This window comes from Necator americanus, chromosome II (genome assembly GCF_031761385.1).
Source record: "Necator americanus strain Aroian chromosome II, whole genome shotgun sequence".
Lineage (NCBI taxonomy): Eukaryota > Metazoa > Nematoda > Chromadorea > Rhabditida > Ancylostomatidae > Necator > Necator americanus.
In genome coordinates, this window is record NC_087372.1 from 10818124 (window position 1) to 10831518 (window position 13395).

At 42.2% G+C, this 13395-nt stretch overlaps 2 protein-coding genes across 4 annotated transcripts; one reads left to right on the top strand and one right to left on the bottom strand.

Moving 5' to 3' along the window:
• Positions 1–901: 901 nt before the first annotated feature.
• Positions 902–2221, top strand: RB195_017463 (uncharacterized protein; the record flags this gene model as incomplete). 2 transcript variants are annotated; one of them, XM_064184470.1, is made up of 1 exon in its annotated part: positions 902–2221. In XM_064184470.1, one exon carries the CDS (start codon positions 902–904, stop codon positions 2219–2221), a length of 1320 nt encoding a protein of 439 aa, XP_064040351.1. The 2 variants fall into 2 exon arrangements, with proteins under 2 accessions (XP_064040351.1, XP_064040352.1); XM_064184471.1 differs by having other exon boundaries at positions 1616–2221.
• A 2710-nt stretch (positions 2222–4931) lies between these two features.
• Positions 4932–12551, bottom strand: RB195_017464 (uncharacterized protein; the record flags this gene model as incomplete). 2 transcript variants are annotated; one of them, XM_064184472.1, is made up of 16 exons in its annotated part: positions 4932–4994; positions 5077–5178; positions 5976–6080; positions 6136–6195; positions 6269–6376; positions 6435–6563; positions 6623–6697; positions 6758–6853; positions 6915–7021; positions 7992–8067; positions 8404–8472; positions 8634–8678; positions 11792–11920; positions 11980–12069; positions 12129–12210; positions 12448–12551. In XM_064184472.1, 16 exons carry the CDS (start codon positions 12549–12551, stop codon positions 4932–4934), a joined length of 1440 nt encoding a protein of 479 aa, XP_064040353.1. The 2 variants fall into 2 exon arrangements, with proteins under 2 accessions (XP_064040353.1, XP_064040354.1); XM_064184473.1 differs by lacking the exons at positions 12129–12210; positions 12448–12551 and having other exon boundaries at positions 11980–11988.
• Positions 12552–13395: the final 844 nt, after the last annotated feature.

Sequence of the window (13395 nt, forward strand, 5' to 3'; positions counted from 1 at the left end):
ATGTCTATCGTTCTGATCGGTCCATAAAAAGAGGAGGCGGAGTTTGTGTAATTGCTAAGGCCTTTATAAGTGCCCAGATCGTTACTCCTAACTGTGATCTGAAAGCTGACTTACTCTCCGCTGATAATTTCTGCCCTTATAATATGTCGCAGCTTTGTTTCATACTTGTTTACCGACCACCAAATAGCTCTGCTGTTGATGGTAAAAAACTTGTAGAAGTACTCAGCGATCTTGCAGTTGTAAATCATTATGCAATCATTCTTGGAGACTTTAATCTGCATGTAGATTGGGTCAACTCAATAGCTTTTAACTCGGCTTCATCGCTTTATTTGGATTTCTTCTCTAATGCTGGGTTAGTTCAAAATGTGAATTTGCCTACCCACTCCGATAGAATTCTTGACGTTCCTTACCCCTAGCATTTATACTCTTGACGTCAAGCTTCTTCTCGCCGCTAGCCTCATCCGGCCACGCTATTATCCAATTTGATTCACGTGTAACTATGTCAGCACCAGAAATTCCTACGCCCAACTTTCTTCATGCTGAGTTCTCCTCTTTGAACAATTATTTTTCCTGCGTTGATTGGTTTACTCTTTTTGATCAACACTCCTCATGTTCTGACATCTATTTCAGATTCTGTAAGAAAATTTAAGAGGGTATGGTCAAATTTGTTCCTTTTCGATTCCCTCGCTCTTTTTCCTTGATACTACCATGTCAACTGAAATCTTTGTACTCTCAGAGGCTACGTCTTTTTGAGGAGTTAGATGACCCCCTATGTAGTTCACTATACAAGAAAGCATGTTCTGACATTGACTTCCATATGAGGAGATACCTTGCTTATCGGGAACGACGCTTATCGCGCAGAGAATCCATGAAGCCTTTCTATTTATACTTAACGTATAGAATGAAGGCTAATGCAAGGCTTCCGAGTCTCGTGGATCAGACAGGAGCCACCTATGTTACAGATGCTGATAAAGCTAGAGCTCTTGCTATGCATTTTGCAAACGTTTTTTCTTCAAACTGCAGCGATACCATTCCAGAAATTGTTGGCATAGCTCCTGTCCAACAACAGTGCAGTAACTCGTTTTTCCACCCTACTGATATTTACAAACACCTAAAATCTCTTAAGCCGTCGGTTAGTGAAACGTATGATGGAATCCCACCTATTGTATATAAGGAGTGTGCTGCTACTTTATCTCCTCCTCTAGCTCACATCTTTAACATCTCATTATCATTAAGTGAAGTCCCACAAGTCTGGAAAAACGTCATTGTCACAGCCATTCCAAAGTCTCCACGTACAAATTTACTGAATAATTACCGTCCTATTAGCTTACTACCAACGCCGGTGAAAGTGATGGAAAAAATAATCAGGAATAAACTATTATCTTGGCTAAAAAAGTTTCATCTAATTCCCAGTGAACAAAATAGGTTTATTGCAGGCGCTTCGACATGTACTAATCTAATTGATAGTGTTTTTGACTGGCCTCTAGCTTTGAACCAAGGTAAATCGATAGATGTAGTATACATTGACCTGTCAAAAGTTTCCGATAAAGTATGCTACTTGAAACTAGTTGCTAAACTCCATTACTTCGGAATACGGGGCCATATTTTAGACTGGATGATCTCTTATGCTAACATGAGAAGTGTGACAGTCAAAGTTGGCCATAGATACTCAGCCAAATTCCCTTGCACGAGTGTAGTTCCACAAGGTGGAGTTCTGTCCCCTCTATTATTTCTTATCTACACAGTCGACCTACCAAGTGTGCTCAGAACTTCTCCGCTTGTGAAAGTCCAAATGTACGCTGATGACATTAAGATTTACGGCATCTATGATGATGAGAATTCCCATGAAGTACGTGCTGCACCTCAAACGTCACTAGCTAGGATGTCTGACTGGGCTTCTAAATGGGATTTGCGCATTAACTATGACAAGTCCCTGGCTATGAATTTGGGTAAAGGGGATGTGGCTGAGTATAGTATGACTGGAGTAACTCTTAACGCATGTAAATCTGTAAGAGACTTAGGAATTTTTGTCGATGATAACCTCAACTTCTCTGAACACATTGATCATGTTGTACGAAAAGCATACTCTTCCCTTTTTCGCCTTTTTCGGATTGCCCACACCAGTAATCCAACTATTCTCACTCGCTTATACAAATCGTTCGTCTTACCTCATCTTGACATGGCTCTCATATTTGGAGCCCCTCAAAGAAGAAGCACATAGCGAAGCTCGAAAAGGTGCAAGATACTTTTACCCGCATGTTGTTCAGAAGAATGTCAGCAAATCTAACGGTGACTAGCTACAACGATCGTCTGAGAAAATTAGGTATGATCAGCTTGAAGAACAGACGTATATACTCCGACTTGATCTTTTGTTTTCGAGTCCTCAGAAACGAAACCAAGTTAACGCCCAGCAAATATTGGTACTTTAGACTTTCTAGTGAAAGAACTGGCTTGGTCTTGTCTAGATTGTGGTGGTTAGTCGTTTGAGGATCACGAAGGTTAGTGAAACCTCTTCGTTCAAGGTCTCTCGACAGTTTCGCTCTATATTGCAACGTGCTCCTTCTGGGGCTAAGTTGTTCGTATCCCGATATGTTAAACAAACCGTTAATGTTGAGCGTTCTGGATAAAAACTTTTCGCTTATGTTCAACAATTTCTTCTATAGAACTGCAAGATGGTTGGAGCTCTTACCTCGTGATGTTCTTAAAACCGGACACAGTAGAATATTCAAGATGAGTTTGAAGAAAATTGACATACGCCGGTGTCTGAATACTGATGTCTAACAGCATGCTTCTCTTATTCTAGCAACTTTCAGATGTCTGGCACCATTTGCTCAGTATACGGACCGCTCATAGATTCCCACCATTATTAGTTCTTAGTTGTTTACTATATCCCTCTTTTTATTGCCTTCCTTCTCATAAATCTATTCTTTTTTCAGCTAACTGCATGGCCAGTCCTCGCATCCTTCTGACGCATGAAGCCTCACTCGCTCACTGAAGCTCATTCACTAACAAGGATACTAATATCTTATAATCTGATCACTTTTTTTAAATGTCCCGTCATGTCGCCTCTTCTCTATACTATCTCTAAATAACCTCATCTTATCGACTTCCGCATCTTCTAGCTGGCTTGGTCTTGTCTAGATTGTGGTAGTTAGTCGTTTGAGGATTACGAAAGTTAGTGAAACCTCTTCGTTCAAGGTCTCTCGTTAGATTCGCTCTATATTGCAACGTGCTCCTTCTGGGGCTAAGTTGTTCGTATCCCGATATGTTAAACAAACCGTTAATGTTGAGCATTCTGGATTGGGGGAGTAGATGTCATGAGAGGGCTATTCACTTTCTGGAGTAGGAGAACGAAATGTTGATGCGTTTCCGCCACGAAAAGGACTGCGTCAGGCCCCACTGACAATGAGTTTGCCGTCCTTTTCTTAACTATCCTGACAAAAACAAATGTGTTTTTTTCTTTTTGGTGCACTATCTATGTATGCGAATAAATAAATAAATAAATAAATAAATAAGGGATAAAATCATTGGCGTATCAGTCCACACGTGATGCGCCAACGCGTTTCACTGCAATTCGTAATCGTTGAGGTTCTGGAACGCTGTTCAATGACTTGCGGGAGCCAGCCGATGATCAAATCAGTGTTTTTATCCTCCCAGACATGTCTGGTACCAATTTATCGGCCCCGGAGGGATGAAGGGCTTGGTTAGCATTAGGCGTCTCCGAACCATCGATCGTGTGGTTACAACGGACCTCTAACCGACTGCGCCACGCCATGCAGAATTTTTTTGAAGCAGGCTCATTATGAATCTCCTTGATGTAGAGTCATCTACGTACAAGTTGGCGCGCGAACTGAATGCAAATGGCGAGACTGGTTAGAATGAGTGTAGCTAGCTGTAGGTTTGCTATTAAGTGAAGAGTTAAACGGGGATGAGAGCCAGTCTCAGGTATTCGTCATTGATTATGACTTCTGCTACAGCTTAGAATTCCGGAGTTTTCTGTCTGAAGAGAGTGTAAGAAAATTTTCAATGCGAAGCGCATTTCATTTTTAGATTCACCTACAAATCTAATGATCAGAAGAATCAGGAACACCCACCTCAGTTTAAGCTGCAAGAAAACTTTTTGCACTCGTAAGATTGACGAAATAAGGTTGTGTAAGATTGTTGTTGCCAAAATTGCACGGCAGCGCAACTTTTCACAGGAATGCAACTGCTGGTACGCAGTTTCGTTTCATCAATCCTGAAGAGTGGTGAAAGTTATCTCATTCAGTAAACTGGTTCTTCTGAATCCTGCATTTGTAGGTTCTTTCTTATTTATACTAGGACGTTGACAAATAATAATAATAACGCTATCTACAAAGGAACCTAAAATCGAGGTTTTTTTTTTCTCGAAAGTAGAGCTGTGTAAAAATTCACCACCGATCTTAATGAGTTTGATTTACCCTGAGGCACGAATGGAGGCGAGAATTTGTGTTGGGCGGATATATAAAATAGCGCACGAGGCTCGTTTCAGATCAGATTCGTTTGAGGTTTATGAGCGCGTGCTATCGTGCGACAAAAATAAGAATTTGCTTCTGTGGAAAGAAGTATACCCTTTGCACAAGATTTGCACTCGGTACCGCAAGAGGAGAAGACATTTTTACCTTATTACTGTACCTTCCACGTTTTCATTTCACGTTCTTAAGCTGGTTCAATTTCGCGCTACCAACTGTAATCCTTTTGTAAAAAGTACGATCGGGTATTATCTCGGATGTCGAATAAGTACAGTGCTCTTGAGGTCTTGGCCAATTTTTGTAGTTATATCTCACAAACAGAACAGTGACAAAACTTGTTCATCACTTTATCGCAATGATATTTTTTTTTGCAATTTCACAAAGTTTTATATAAAAACGCCTGTATTTGGAAGACTTTCAGCATTTAATCGTTGAGAGAAATCATGCTTTACTTAATTCGGCGTAGAATTGCGTCACTTTCGAGTTGTATTTTGGCATTTTGGCCTGAAAATAGCTAATTCTTTTCTTCAATTACTTTAGGTGATTTGATGGACTTTAATAAGGAAAACGTCGACTCTGGACTTGCCCTTATGTAGTCGAGTGTGGTGGAGTAAACAAAGAAGTATTGCAGTTCGTTGTGTATGCTCAGCGCCCGTTGTTTTCTTATATCAATGGCAATGTCTCTAACCTGCAAAATTACCCGTTGTCATGGTTGGCAAATAAAAATAAGTGCTGTAAATTAGGTTGGTAATCAAGCACTTATAGAGGATTTTCGCACCTTTCGATCAAGAACATCTCTGGGCCAGCAAAGTAAGAGGCATCACCCCACGAATCTGAGGTAGTGCAGATTTCAGGTGGAATATTCTTATAAAGGATAGTAGATTATGGAGAGGGGGTGATTCCGTCCATTTCTTCCTAATTGCCGTAAAAACCATCCCGGAAGATGCGGCGCATGCACAAGGCTGGCGCGCTCCAATCGAACTCCTTGTAGAAAATAGTGCGCTAGAACGCCCAAAACCGTATCTTCCGGGCCGTTTTTCACGGCAATTAAGAAGAAATGGACGGAATCACCTCCTTTCCATGATCTACTATCCCGTATACGAATACTCCACCTGAAATCCGCACCACCTCAGATTCGTGGAGTGATGCCCTTAAGCTTGAATGAGGAGTAAGCGAAAAATCATACTCTGCGGTGAACTGATAAGACTCTAGTATATTGTCAAGCAGCAGCTAGTCGTTACGTTGGATTTTATTTCTATTATTATCAACTGATAATATGATGCTCATGAACTGCTTCGTAAGTAAGTTTGTAAGTGAGTCAATAGGAAAAGTCGACGCCGAGCCTGTTCAAACGGGCTAACGCAGCGCGTGGGCGGTCGTTAGTGCTCCCTTTAACTGGTGCACGGAGCACGTCTTAAGCCTCTTAGCCCAGTCTTGCTATGCTTATTGAAGAGCAGTGTTCAGGAAATGACTCGTAAATCTTACCTTTCCTTCAAATCCTTTGAACAGCCGTGTACATACGGCGTCTATTGCTACGAATGTACCCGTCCGACCGACACCTGCACTACAGAGTAAAGCCACGGGACCTGGCTGAAATTCGTAACCTACAAAAGTGAGCAGTGAATTAATTACAGGGATACCGTACTTCTAATGACTGTGTCCATCTAATTAACCGCAGAACCATACGGCAACTTGCAGGAACTGCCTGAAACGAGCTGTATGCTCCTCATGTTTCAGCCTAGCCCTACTGTACCCTCTGCAGTGATCGCAAAAGCCACCTTCTCGGGCCATGTTGTGCAATGCGCGAGTCGTGTTAATATCGAGTTAGAACATCCGTCAGGCAGAACTTCCAGGGTATATACGTCATACTGATCCATATGATCGATCTGAAGGTAACGTCTACTGAGTGCTTTTTTCATGCATCAAGGGAATATCTATGTTTACCCTTTTATTATTCACGAACATCTTTCCATAGTATTTATATGCGCCGGAGTCGATTGGCCAAAATTCCTCACATGACTGTGTGCCTTCTTCGTAAAAATTGCACAGCAACACAACTCCTGCACATTGCTCCTTAGAAAAAGAATGCAGAAGCTTTGCGAAGAAATTTTTGTGCTGGCATAAAAACTCACCTGAAATATCATTTTCCAGAAATCTTCTATCGTATTGCTTTTTGGTCCTTGTGTTAGTATAAAATGACGTTCTGACTGCAAAATTGAGGATTTCTGTTAAGAGTTGTTGAAAATCCCAAGCGGTACGCAGCAAACCTTTTCTAGTTTTACTTTATTAGCGTGAATATAGTCGTTTTCACCCTGTTCTGAAGTTTGTAAAATCACTCGAGTGGCGTCAAGACACGGAACCTCCTGTAAGTTAATTACTCTTATATGGTGCAGTTTTTGACCTAAGCTACACGATTTCTCTGACCGGATATCTATTGAATTGTGGGCAAGAATCGAATTTGGTGTATGATCCAGGAAAAGGTTTGAAGTCTAGCACATCGCGACATTCTTTGCGTAGTCCTTCAATACCGGCTGAAAGTCAGGAAGGATGGTAGATCGATCTGCAACTTGTGGGAACACTACTGTACTGCGTATTACATTTTCTTAATTGGACTCTATACGAGGTGATTTCAGGGAACGAAGGATTCTTACTGAGGAAGCTTCCGAACATTTTTTAAACTAATTTTTGAGTTCTGATCATGGTTATACACTCTTTCTTTCCATTAATCTTTTGACTTTCAGCGTTGGTCCAAAACACCTCCAAGATTCTGCGAGCAACTATTTCGGGTTCGTACGATAGGATCGTGGCAGCTATGTAGACGGGACCATTTTATAACATTTTCTGCAATGGGTTCCGAGAAGGTTCGCTGCAAGAACAAAAACACGTCGGCCTGTTTAGCCAGTGTATTGCTTGCCTCCATCTTTTGCACGGTATGAAACAAACCACACCAGACGCCATGAGGTTACTTGCCTTGCCAAATGGGCATAGAGTTTGGAGAAAGGCAGAAGCGACCTACAATCCGTTTTGAATTAACTGCTTCTTAAGATCTGTGGGAGGCACTTTCAGAGCTCCCACTTGGTCCTCGAGACCACACCTTTCCAGCGTAGCCCTTACCATTCCACTCAAGCTGTCGGTTATGAAGGACACGCAATTATTGATCCTTTTCGAGTCATCTACTGTGGCATAATTTCGCTACGCAATAAGACCTGGTCTACGCGGTACATTATCAATGTAACAGTTGGGATTTGTAATCCATTATGCTACTGTAACCGCATTGACCCACTTTTCAATTATTAATTTCTTGGTTTTTGGACATGGCTAGGAAAAATACAACCCAATTTTACAAAAAAAAAGAACTACTTTTGATTTCTGTTGATCCGTGAAGGCGAGTGTAGGCGTGGCTCACAAGAAATCTAATGTTCGGAAATAACCGGACGTTTAAAGTTATAGTATATATTCTAGTTAATCTAGCTGATATAAGCAAAAGAAAGGACTGTAAACCTGTTTCTGTAGTGTACTTCACAAAATTTGCAACAGCTTTCTCGACCTCCGGAGGGACACTTGGTGATTTCTTCATCTGGAACAACCGTATTGGCATAGTAAGTCGGCCGTTGTCTTCCATAGCCGTTTATGGAACAAAATTAGCAGTGGCGATTCCTTTGTTTATAGATAGCGTGGCGTTTCTCTGGTGCAGACACGCAGCGACACGCAATGCCGTGGCGTTACTGTCCTAACGTACGCTCTTTGTCTAATTGACCGACACACAACCACTCTGCATTCTACCCTACCCGAATCGAACGAACATCTCTGCCATGTGGACAGAAAGTTTTTTCAAAGACTGTAATATATTAGCTGTAAAAAAAGACGTAATTTCTCCGTATATAATCACAATTCGAAATCGAACGTGTTCTACCTTTCGATTTTCTTGCTGTGTAACATTTTCCACAGCTTCAGCGGTGCGTGTTCTTTGGATAGGCCTATCCTGAAATGCAGCATTTGTATTCGAGTGAATTCATCTATTCTACTCCCTGGAGAAGATAATCTGAGGGTTCTTATTTTTGGAAATCTGATTTCCTCTGCTATGTGGAACCTTAAGGGAATGAGGGAGATCAAAATAAAATATTGTTGTCATAAGTTTGTTACCTCTGCAGTCTCCGTTGCAGCTTTCACGCTTGCACGTCGTCTTTCCTAAATATATGCGTGCGCTTATTTTAACATGTATCTATCAACTAGTATCCAATGATATTGTTTAGAATAGATAAAGTTGCCTTTTCGTAGCTGCACCGCGTCATGTTACGAAAATAGGAAGGGGCAAACGCTCACTGATAATGCCGCTTTCATAGATTTGCTGCATTGCTCCATATCATGCAGAATAGGGAAGCAAAAATACGGATAGGTAAGTTTGAGTTCCCTGAGGCTGTTTACGTCGGTTTGCGAGATCGCGTGGTGAACCGAAGGATTTTGAATAAATTCCAGATGGATCCAGATCACAGGTCTCACTGCACGGCGTTCATCGACCTCATACAACCGTTAAAGGACAAAGGTTAAAGTGTACGGCGTTGATCAATCCCGGTGGAGGTTTCCCCACGCGTTCATGATCAATTCAGAACAGTTTGAGGTTTATGAACGTGCGTGCAGCCTTGCAATGACTTGTGGAATCTATCCGATGTGTCAAGTCAGTGTTTTTATCCTCTTAAGCAAGTCCGGTACTTATTTGTCGACTCCGGAGAGATGAAAAGCATGGCTGGCGTTGATACAGTTTCAAACCAAGTATCGACCGTACAGTCACAGCAGAACCTTTTTCCGACTGCTATATATCGGTCTTGTGCAACTGTCAATATCAAGGTGGAGCTAGTTAACTGCTAATCAGAACGTGAATAAAGAATGGTCACGCTTTTCGCGGTTCGTTCGTAGAGAAGAATCGAAACGAATGATGTAGGTGTGGCGGAGCTAGTAAGAGGTTTGCCTGCAATAGCATGGCCGTTGGATCGAAATTACCTTAGAGCTAACCAAAGGTCTCACTCTCCGGGGTTGGTTAATTAGCGCAAGGCTTGTCAGGGAGGATGAAGCACTGAATTGATACATCGATGCAATGCGTTTCGCCTATACATTGACTTGGAAAGGGCAAAAGCGTTAGTCCTCTCAAGTCATTGTATAGGCCATTCGTACGCCTTCACAGGCCTCAACGATTCTAGATTGCAGTGGAATGGGTTGGCGCGTCTCAAACGGAGCGATACGTGAAAGACTTTGGACTTTAGACGTTCATGAAAATAGCTTAAGTATGAGGTCTCCAAGGTGGATGTTCCCAAATTTGTTGCCGCTTACGGGCTCGCTCCATTATTTTGCAATCTTTCGTTTTCGCTGGCTGTGGAAAAAAAGGTGCTGCCAACAACTCGTTGTCCTTGAAGCAAATTATTGCGTCGTCCTGGGTAGTTGCAAAGCATCAAATCATTTTCCTTCGAATAATTTCACGTGCTGGTATTTCACATTCCGCGATGATTTGGACCGGAGGACTGGAACGTAAACGTCTATCGTCTCGCCGGGCTTCTGTCCACCACTTCCCTTTTTCATAAAAATTTTCTTACCGTAAAGAAAGACCATTGCCGGCGGACATGATAATCACCGAATGGCACGACTCGTGCGGAGATCGGTGATCGGGAAGGCCATCGTTTTGCAGTGGTTCTGGTCGCCGCCTCATCCGTGCGAAAATACGACTTAGCCCACAAGATGGAAAAGAACATCTGCCATCTACAGAAGGAGAGAAGTCGTATACAACGATGCACACTTGAGGACTTCCTGTCGCAAAGTGGCGTGCATATTTAGGGGGACAATAATGGGCTACGAGCTACTGCTGAGAGGACTACGAGCCTGTGGTTAATGCGCCTTGAACCTAAACATGACAAACGTGGGTCGGATTTTGAAAACATCCAAAAAGGTGTTGCAGATAGACTTCGATGCTTTAATAGTAAACACTAGTTGCAGAAAAGCTTAACAAGAGGATGTTTCGAAATGAATTAAGAAGAAAAATCTGGAAGCATCATAAAAATGGAAAAGTCTAAAAAAGTGCCGCAGAGACCTCCGCGAATATAATATTCCGATAATAGCCTTGCTGAGCAAAGACTGGTTTCGCACCTCCCCTCTTCGTGCGATATAAATCATCACGAGGAAGTTCTACTCAAACCTTTTCCGTTCGTCATTTTTGTGTTCCTGCGTCAATCTCGATCATTTCCACTGGGTGAGTCCCACCATGGATTTTTCCTTCGGAACTACGAGTCGCTATCTTCAGGAAGAAATGATCCCAGTGGATGATTTCGCGAACCGTTCTTATCCATAAGAAATTTTATTGAGAATACTTTCGGAACTACCATCCAATATGCTCCCTTAGCTATGCTCTTATACGAAGTGTTCACGAAGATCATCCTCTTTCTGAAGATTCCTGAGGATGAAATACTGTCAGCGTTGGTTGATCAAGGATGTGGACGCATTATCTATGAAGACATTAACTAATTGCTACGATCGCTACACTACGCTACAGCTTTTCCACTGCTCTTGACATACCCGTCGGAAAGCGGTATATAGGGCGACACATGTGCATTACAATGGGGAGTGAAATCATTTGCTGTCGAAAAAAAACAGGCATGCATGTTGACCTCCTAAATGTTAATGGAAGACACGATATCGTTCCCTTTTCGAGAAGTGCCAATGAAGCAGAGGCAATGCTTGAGGAGTTAAACGAAGCAGGGAAGAGAATAGGGTTGCGAATAAACAGAAAGAACAAACAGTTCATGAAGAAGTCCACGATGGAGGAGTACAGCTTGCAGGTTCCCGAATCGAGGAAATGTCGTCGTACGTATACCTCAGACATTGCATGAATATGAAAAACTGTTCGAAGGGAGAAGTTAATAGAAAGATGAGAGCAGCGTGGGCAGCATTGGCCGCAGTCAGGCAAGCTACGGACCAATTCACGGACCAAAATCTCCGTACTCAACTGTTTTACTCTACAGTTCTTTCAGTGTTCTGTTACACAGCGGAGACGTTGGCAGACAACGCTGCCACGGTTACTCACTACCCACAGCGCCCTTCAAAGAAGTCTGTTGAAGTTTAGTCGGCGCACACATCACCTAGCCAATCTTTGCAGATCCGAGTTACGAGCGATGTCCTGTCATTGCGACCCAGCGGAATATATCTCGAGGGCAAAGCATAGATGGGTCGGTTGCAGTATGAGAAGAATCGAAGATAGATGGACCAAAAGAACGCTAGAGTGGATCCCGAGAGGGTAAACCCTCTCGAGGGAGACTAACCCGTATGCTCTTTCGCTTCGTACTGTCCTCACAGAGCGCAGCTGCTGTAGTGAGATCATCAATCTGTTTCTTTCGAGCCGCTTCTTTAGCGCTGCGTAGACGTCGCGTCTCCCGGCGAGTACGTCTTCTCTGAAGTTCAATTTTCTTATAAGAAGTCTAAATGGCGTCGAGCGATGACCTATACTCACTCGAAGCATGAACGAACCGTGCTTGAAGGTGCCAAGTATACGAATGTGGCCGACTGCTGTTTTCGATAACCCTTTCAATGTCAACACTATCTATGTGACGCTGATTGTAATGTGATGCACGGATAGATCTCTTTGCAAAAACTCGTCACCTTAGAGCGGGTGGCAGAGTATTGTAGTGGAAGTCCGTGGCTTTGTGTAGTAGACGGATGAAGTCGGTGCAATGATACCAAACTAAAACAACATCCTGGCAGTTAATAATTAGACCCTTTTCTGGAAGCTTTGTAGTTGCATGTAAGAGATAATGAAGAGGGTTCTGACAATGAACTATTACTTGTGGGGAACCATCATGTCCAAGTGCATTAATTCTGAAGAAGTTTGTGAATGGAACACTGCCTAAAAACCAATCAAATCTATTTCCATCATGGGATGATACACTTACAGTTTCAAGAAAGAAAGAAGTAAACGAACCGAAAATCATCCTCTCCAAAACAAGGAACTTCTACAATCATCTTTTGCACATCTCGAAATATCTCCGAACAGAATTGGTGTAAGACACTATTTGATAGTTGCATGATGCCCGTTTCTAATTCGATCTTCTCCGTACTAGCTGTTTGTGGATACCACTCTCATCTTTTCGGCGCGATTTTTCCGCAATTTCATGCTGATTCTATAAAGAGCGTCTAGTTAGGATCACCATTAATCGCCTTAACACACCGAGAATGTCGAAGTGTTTTATTTTACTAGGATGTGAAGTTTTCTATCCCTACGACCAAAAGCGTGGTGAGAAGATAGCAGATGCGATCGAAGTGAGGTACTTCTGCAGTTCGAATGCAGCAAATGAGTATCCTACTTTCTTCAACGTCAACGAAACGATGCTACATTCATAGCTAACTATTAGCTTTATGTACGAAAATTCTGGTTCATCCGGAAATTACAAATCTCAAAGCAATCAAATTATTAAACAAAAAACCACCGCTCAATTTTTAATTCCCAACAACGGTCAACAATGAAAACCATTCAGGTGGTTTCCGATGAGAATCATAGGGTTCGAAGTGGAAGTGGTATTTTTCCAGGGACTCGTTATCAAAACGAGACTTTACTTTATCATTTTTTCCCATAAAACGTACATTTTTCCGCGCTTGTAGTCGCACCTGCACCTTTAGTACAGCGGTATAATTAATTAGGAATTTATGTTTGTTTTACTACTTCGAAAATCTATATCAAGGAGAGCGCGAAATTCAAACAGTCATTGTCTGATGATTTCAAGTCTGCCCAGAACCCACACAGATCCAGTTCAAACTTTAATCAAAGTGTGAGGTGATAAAAATGCTTTCGAATGTACCGAAATGCAAGGTATGCAAAAATCTCCGCGCCTGACTGGAGGATCTTCCACACCTCTTTCGATTTCGTCAAAGA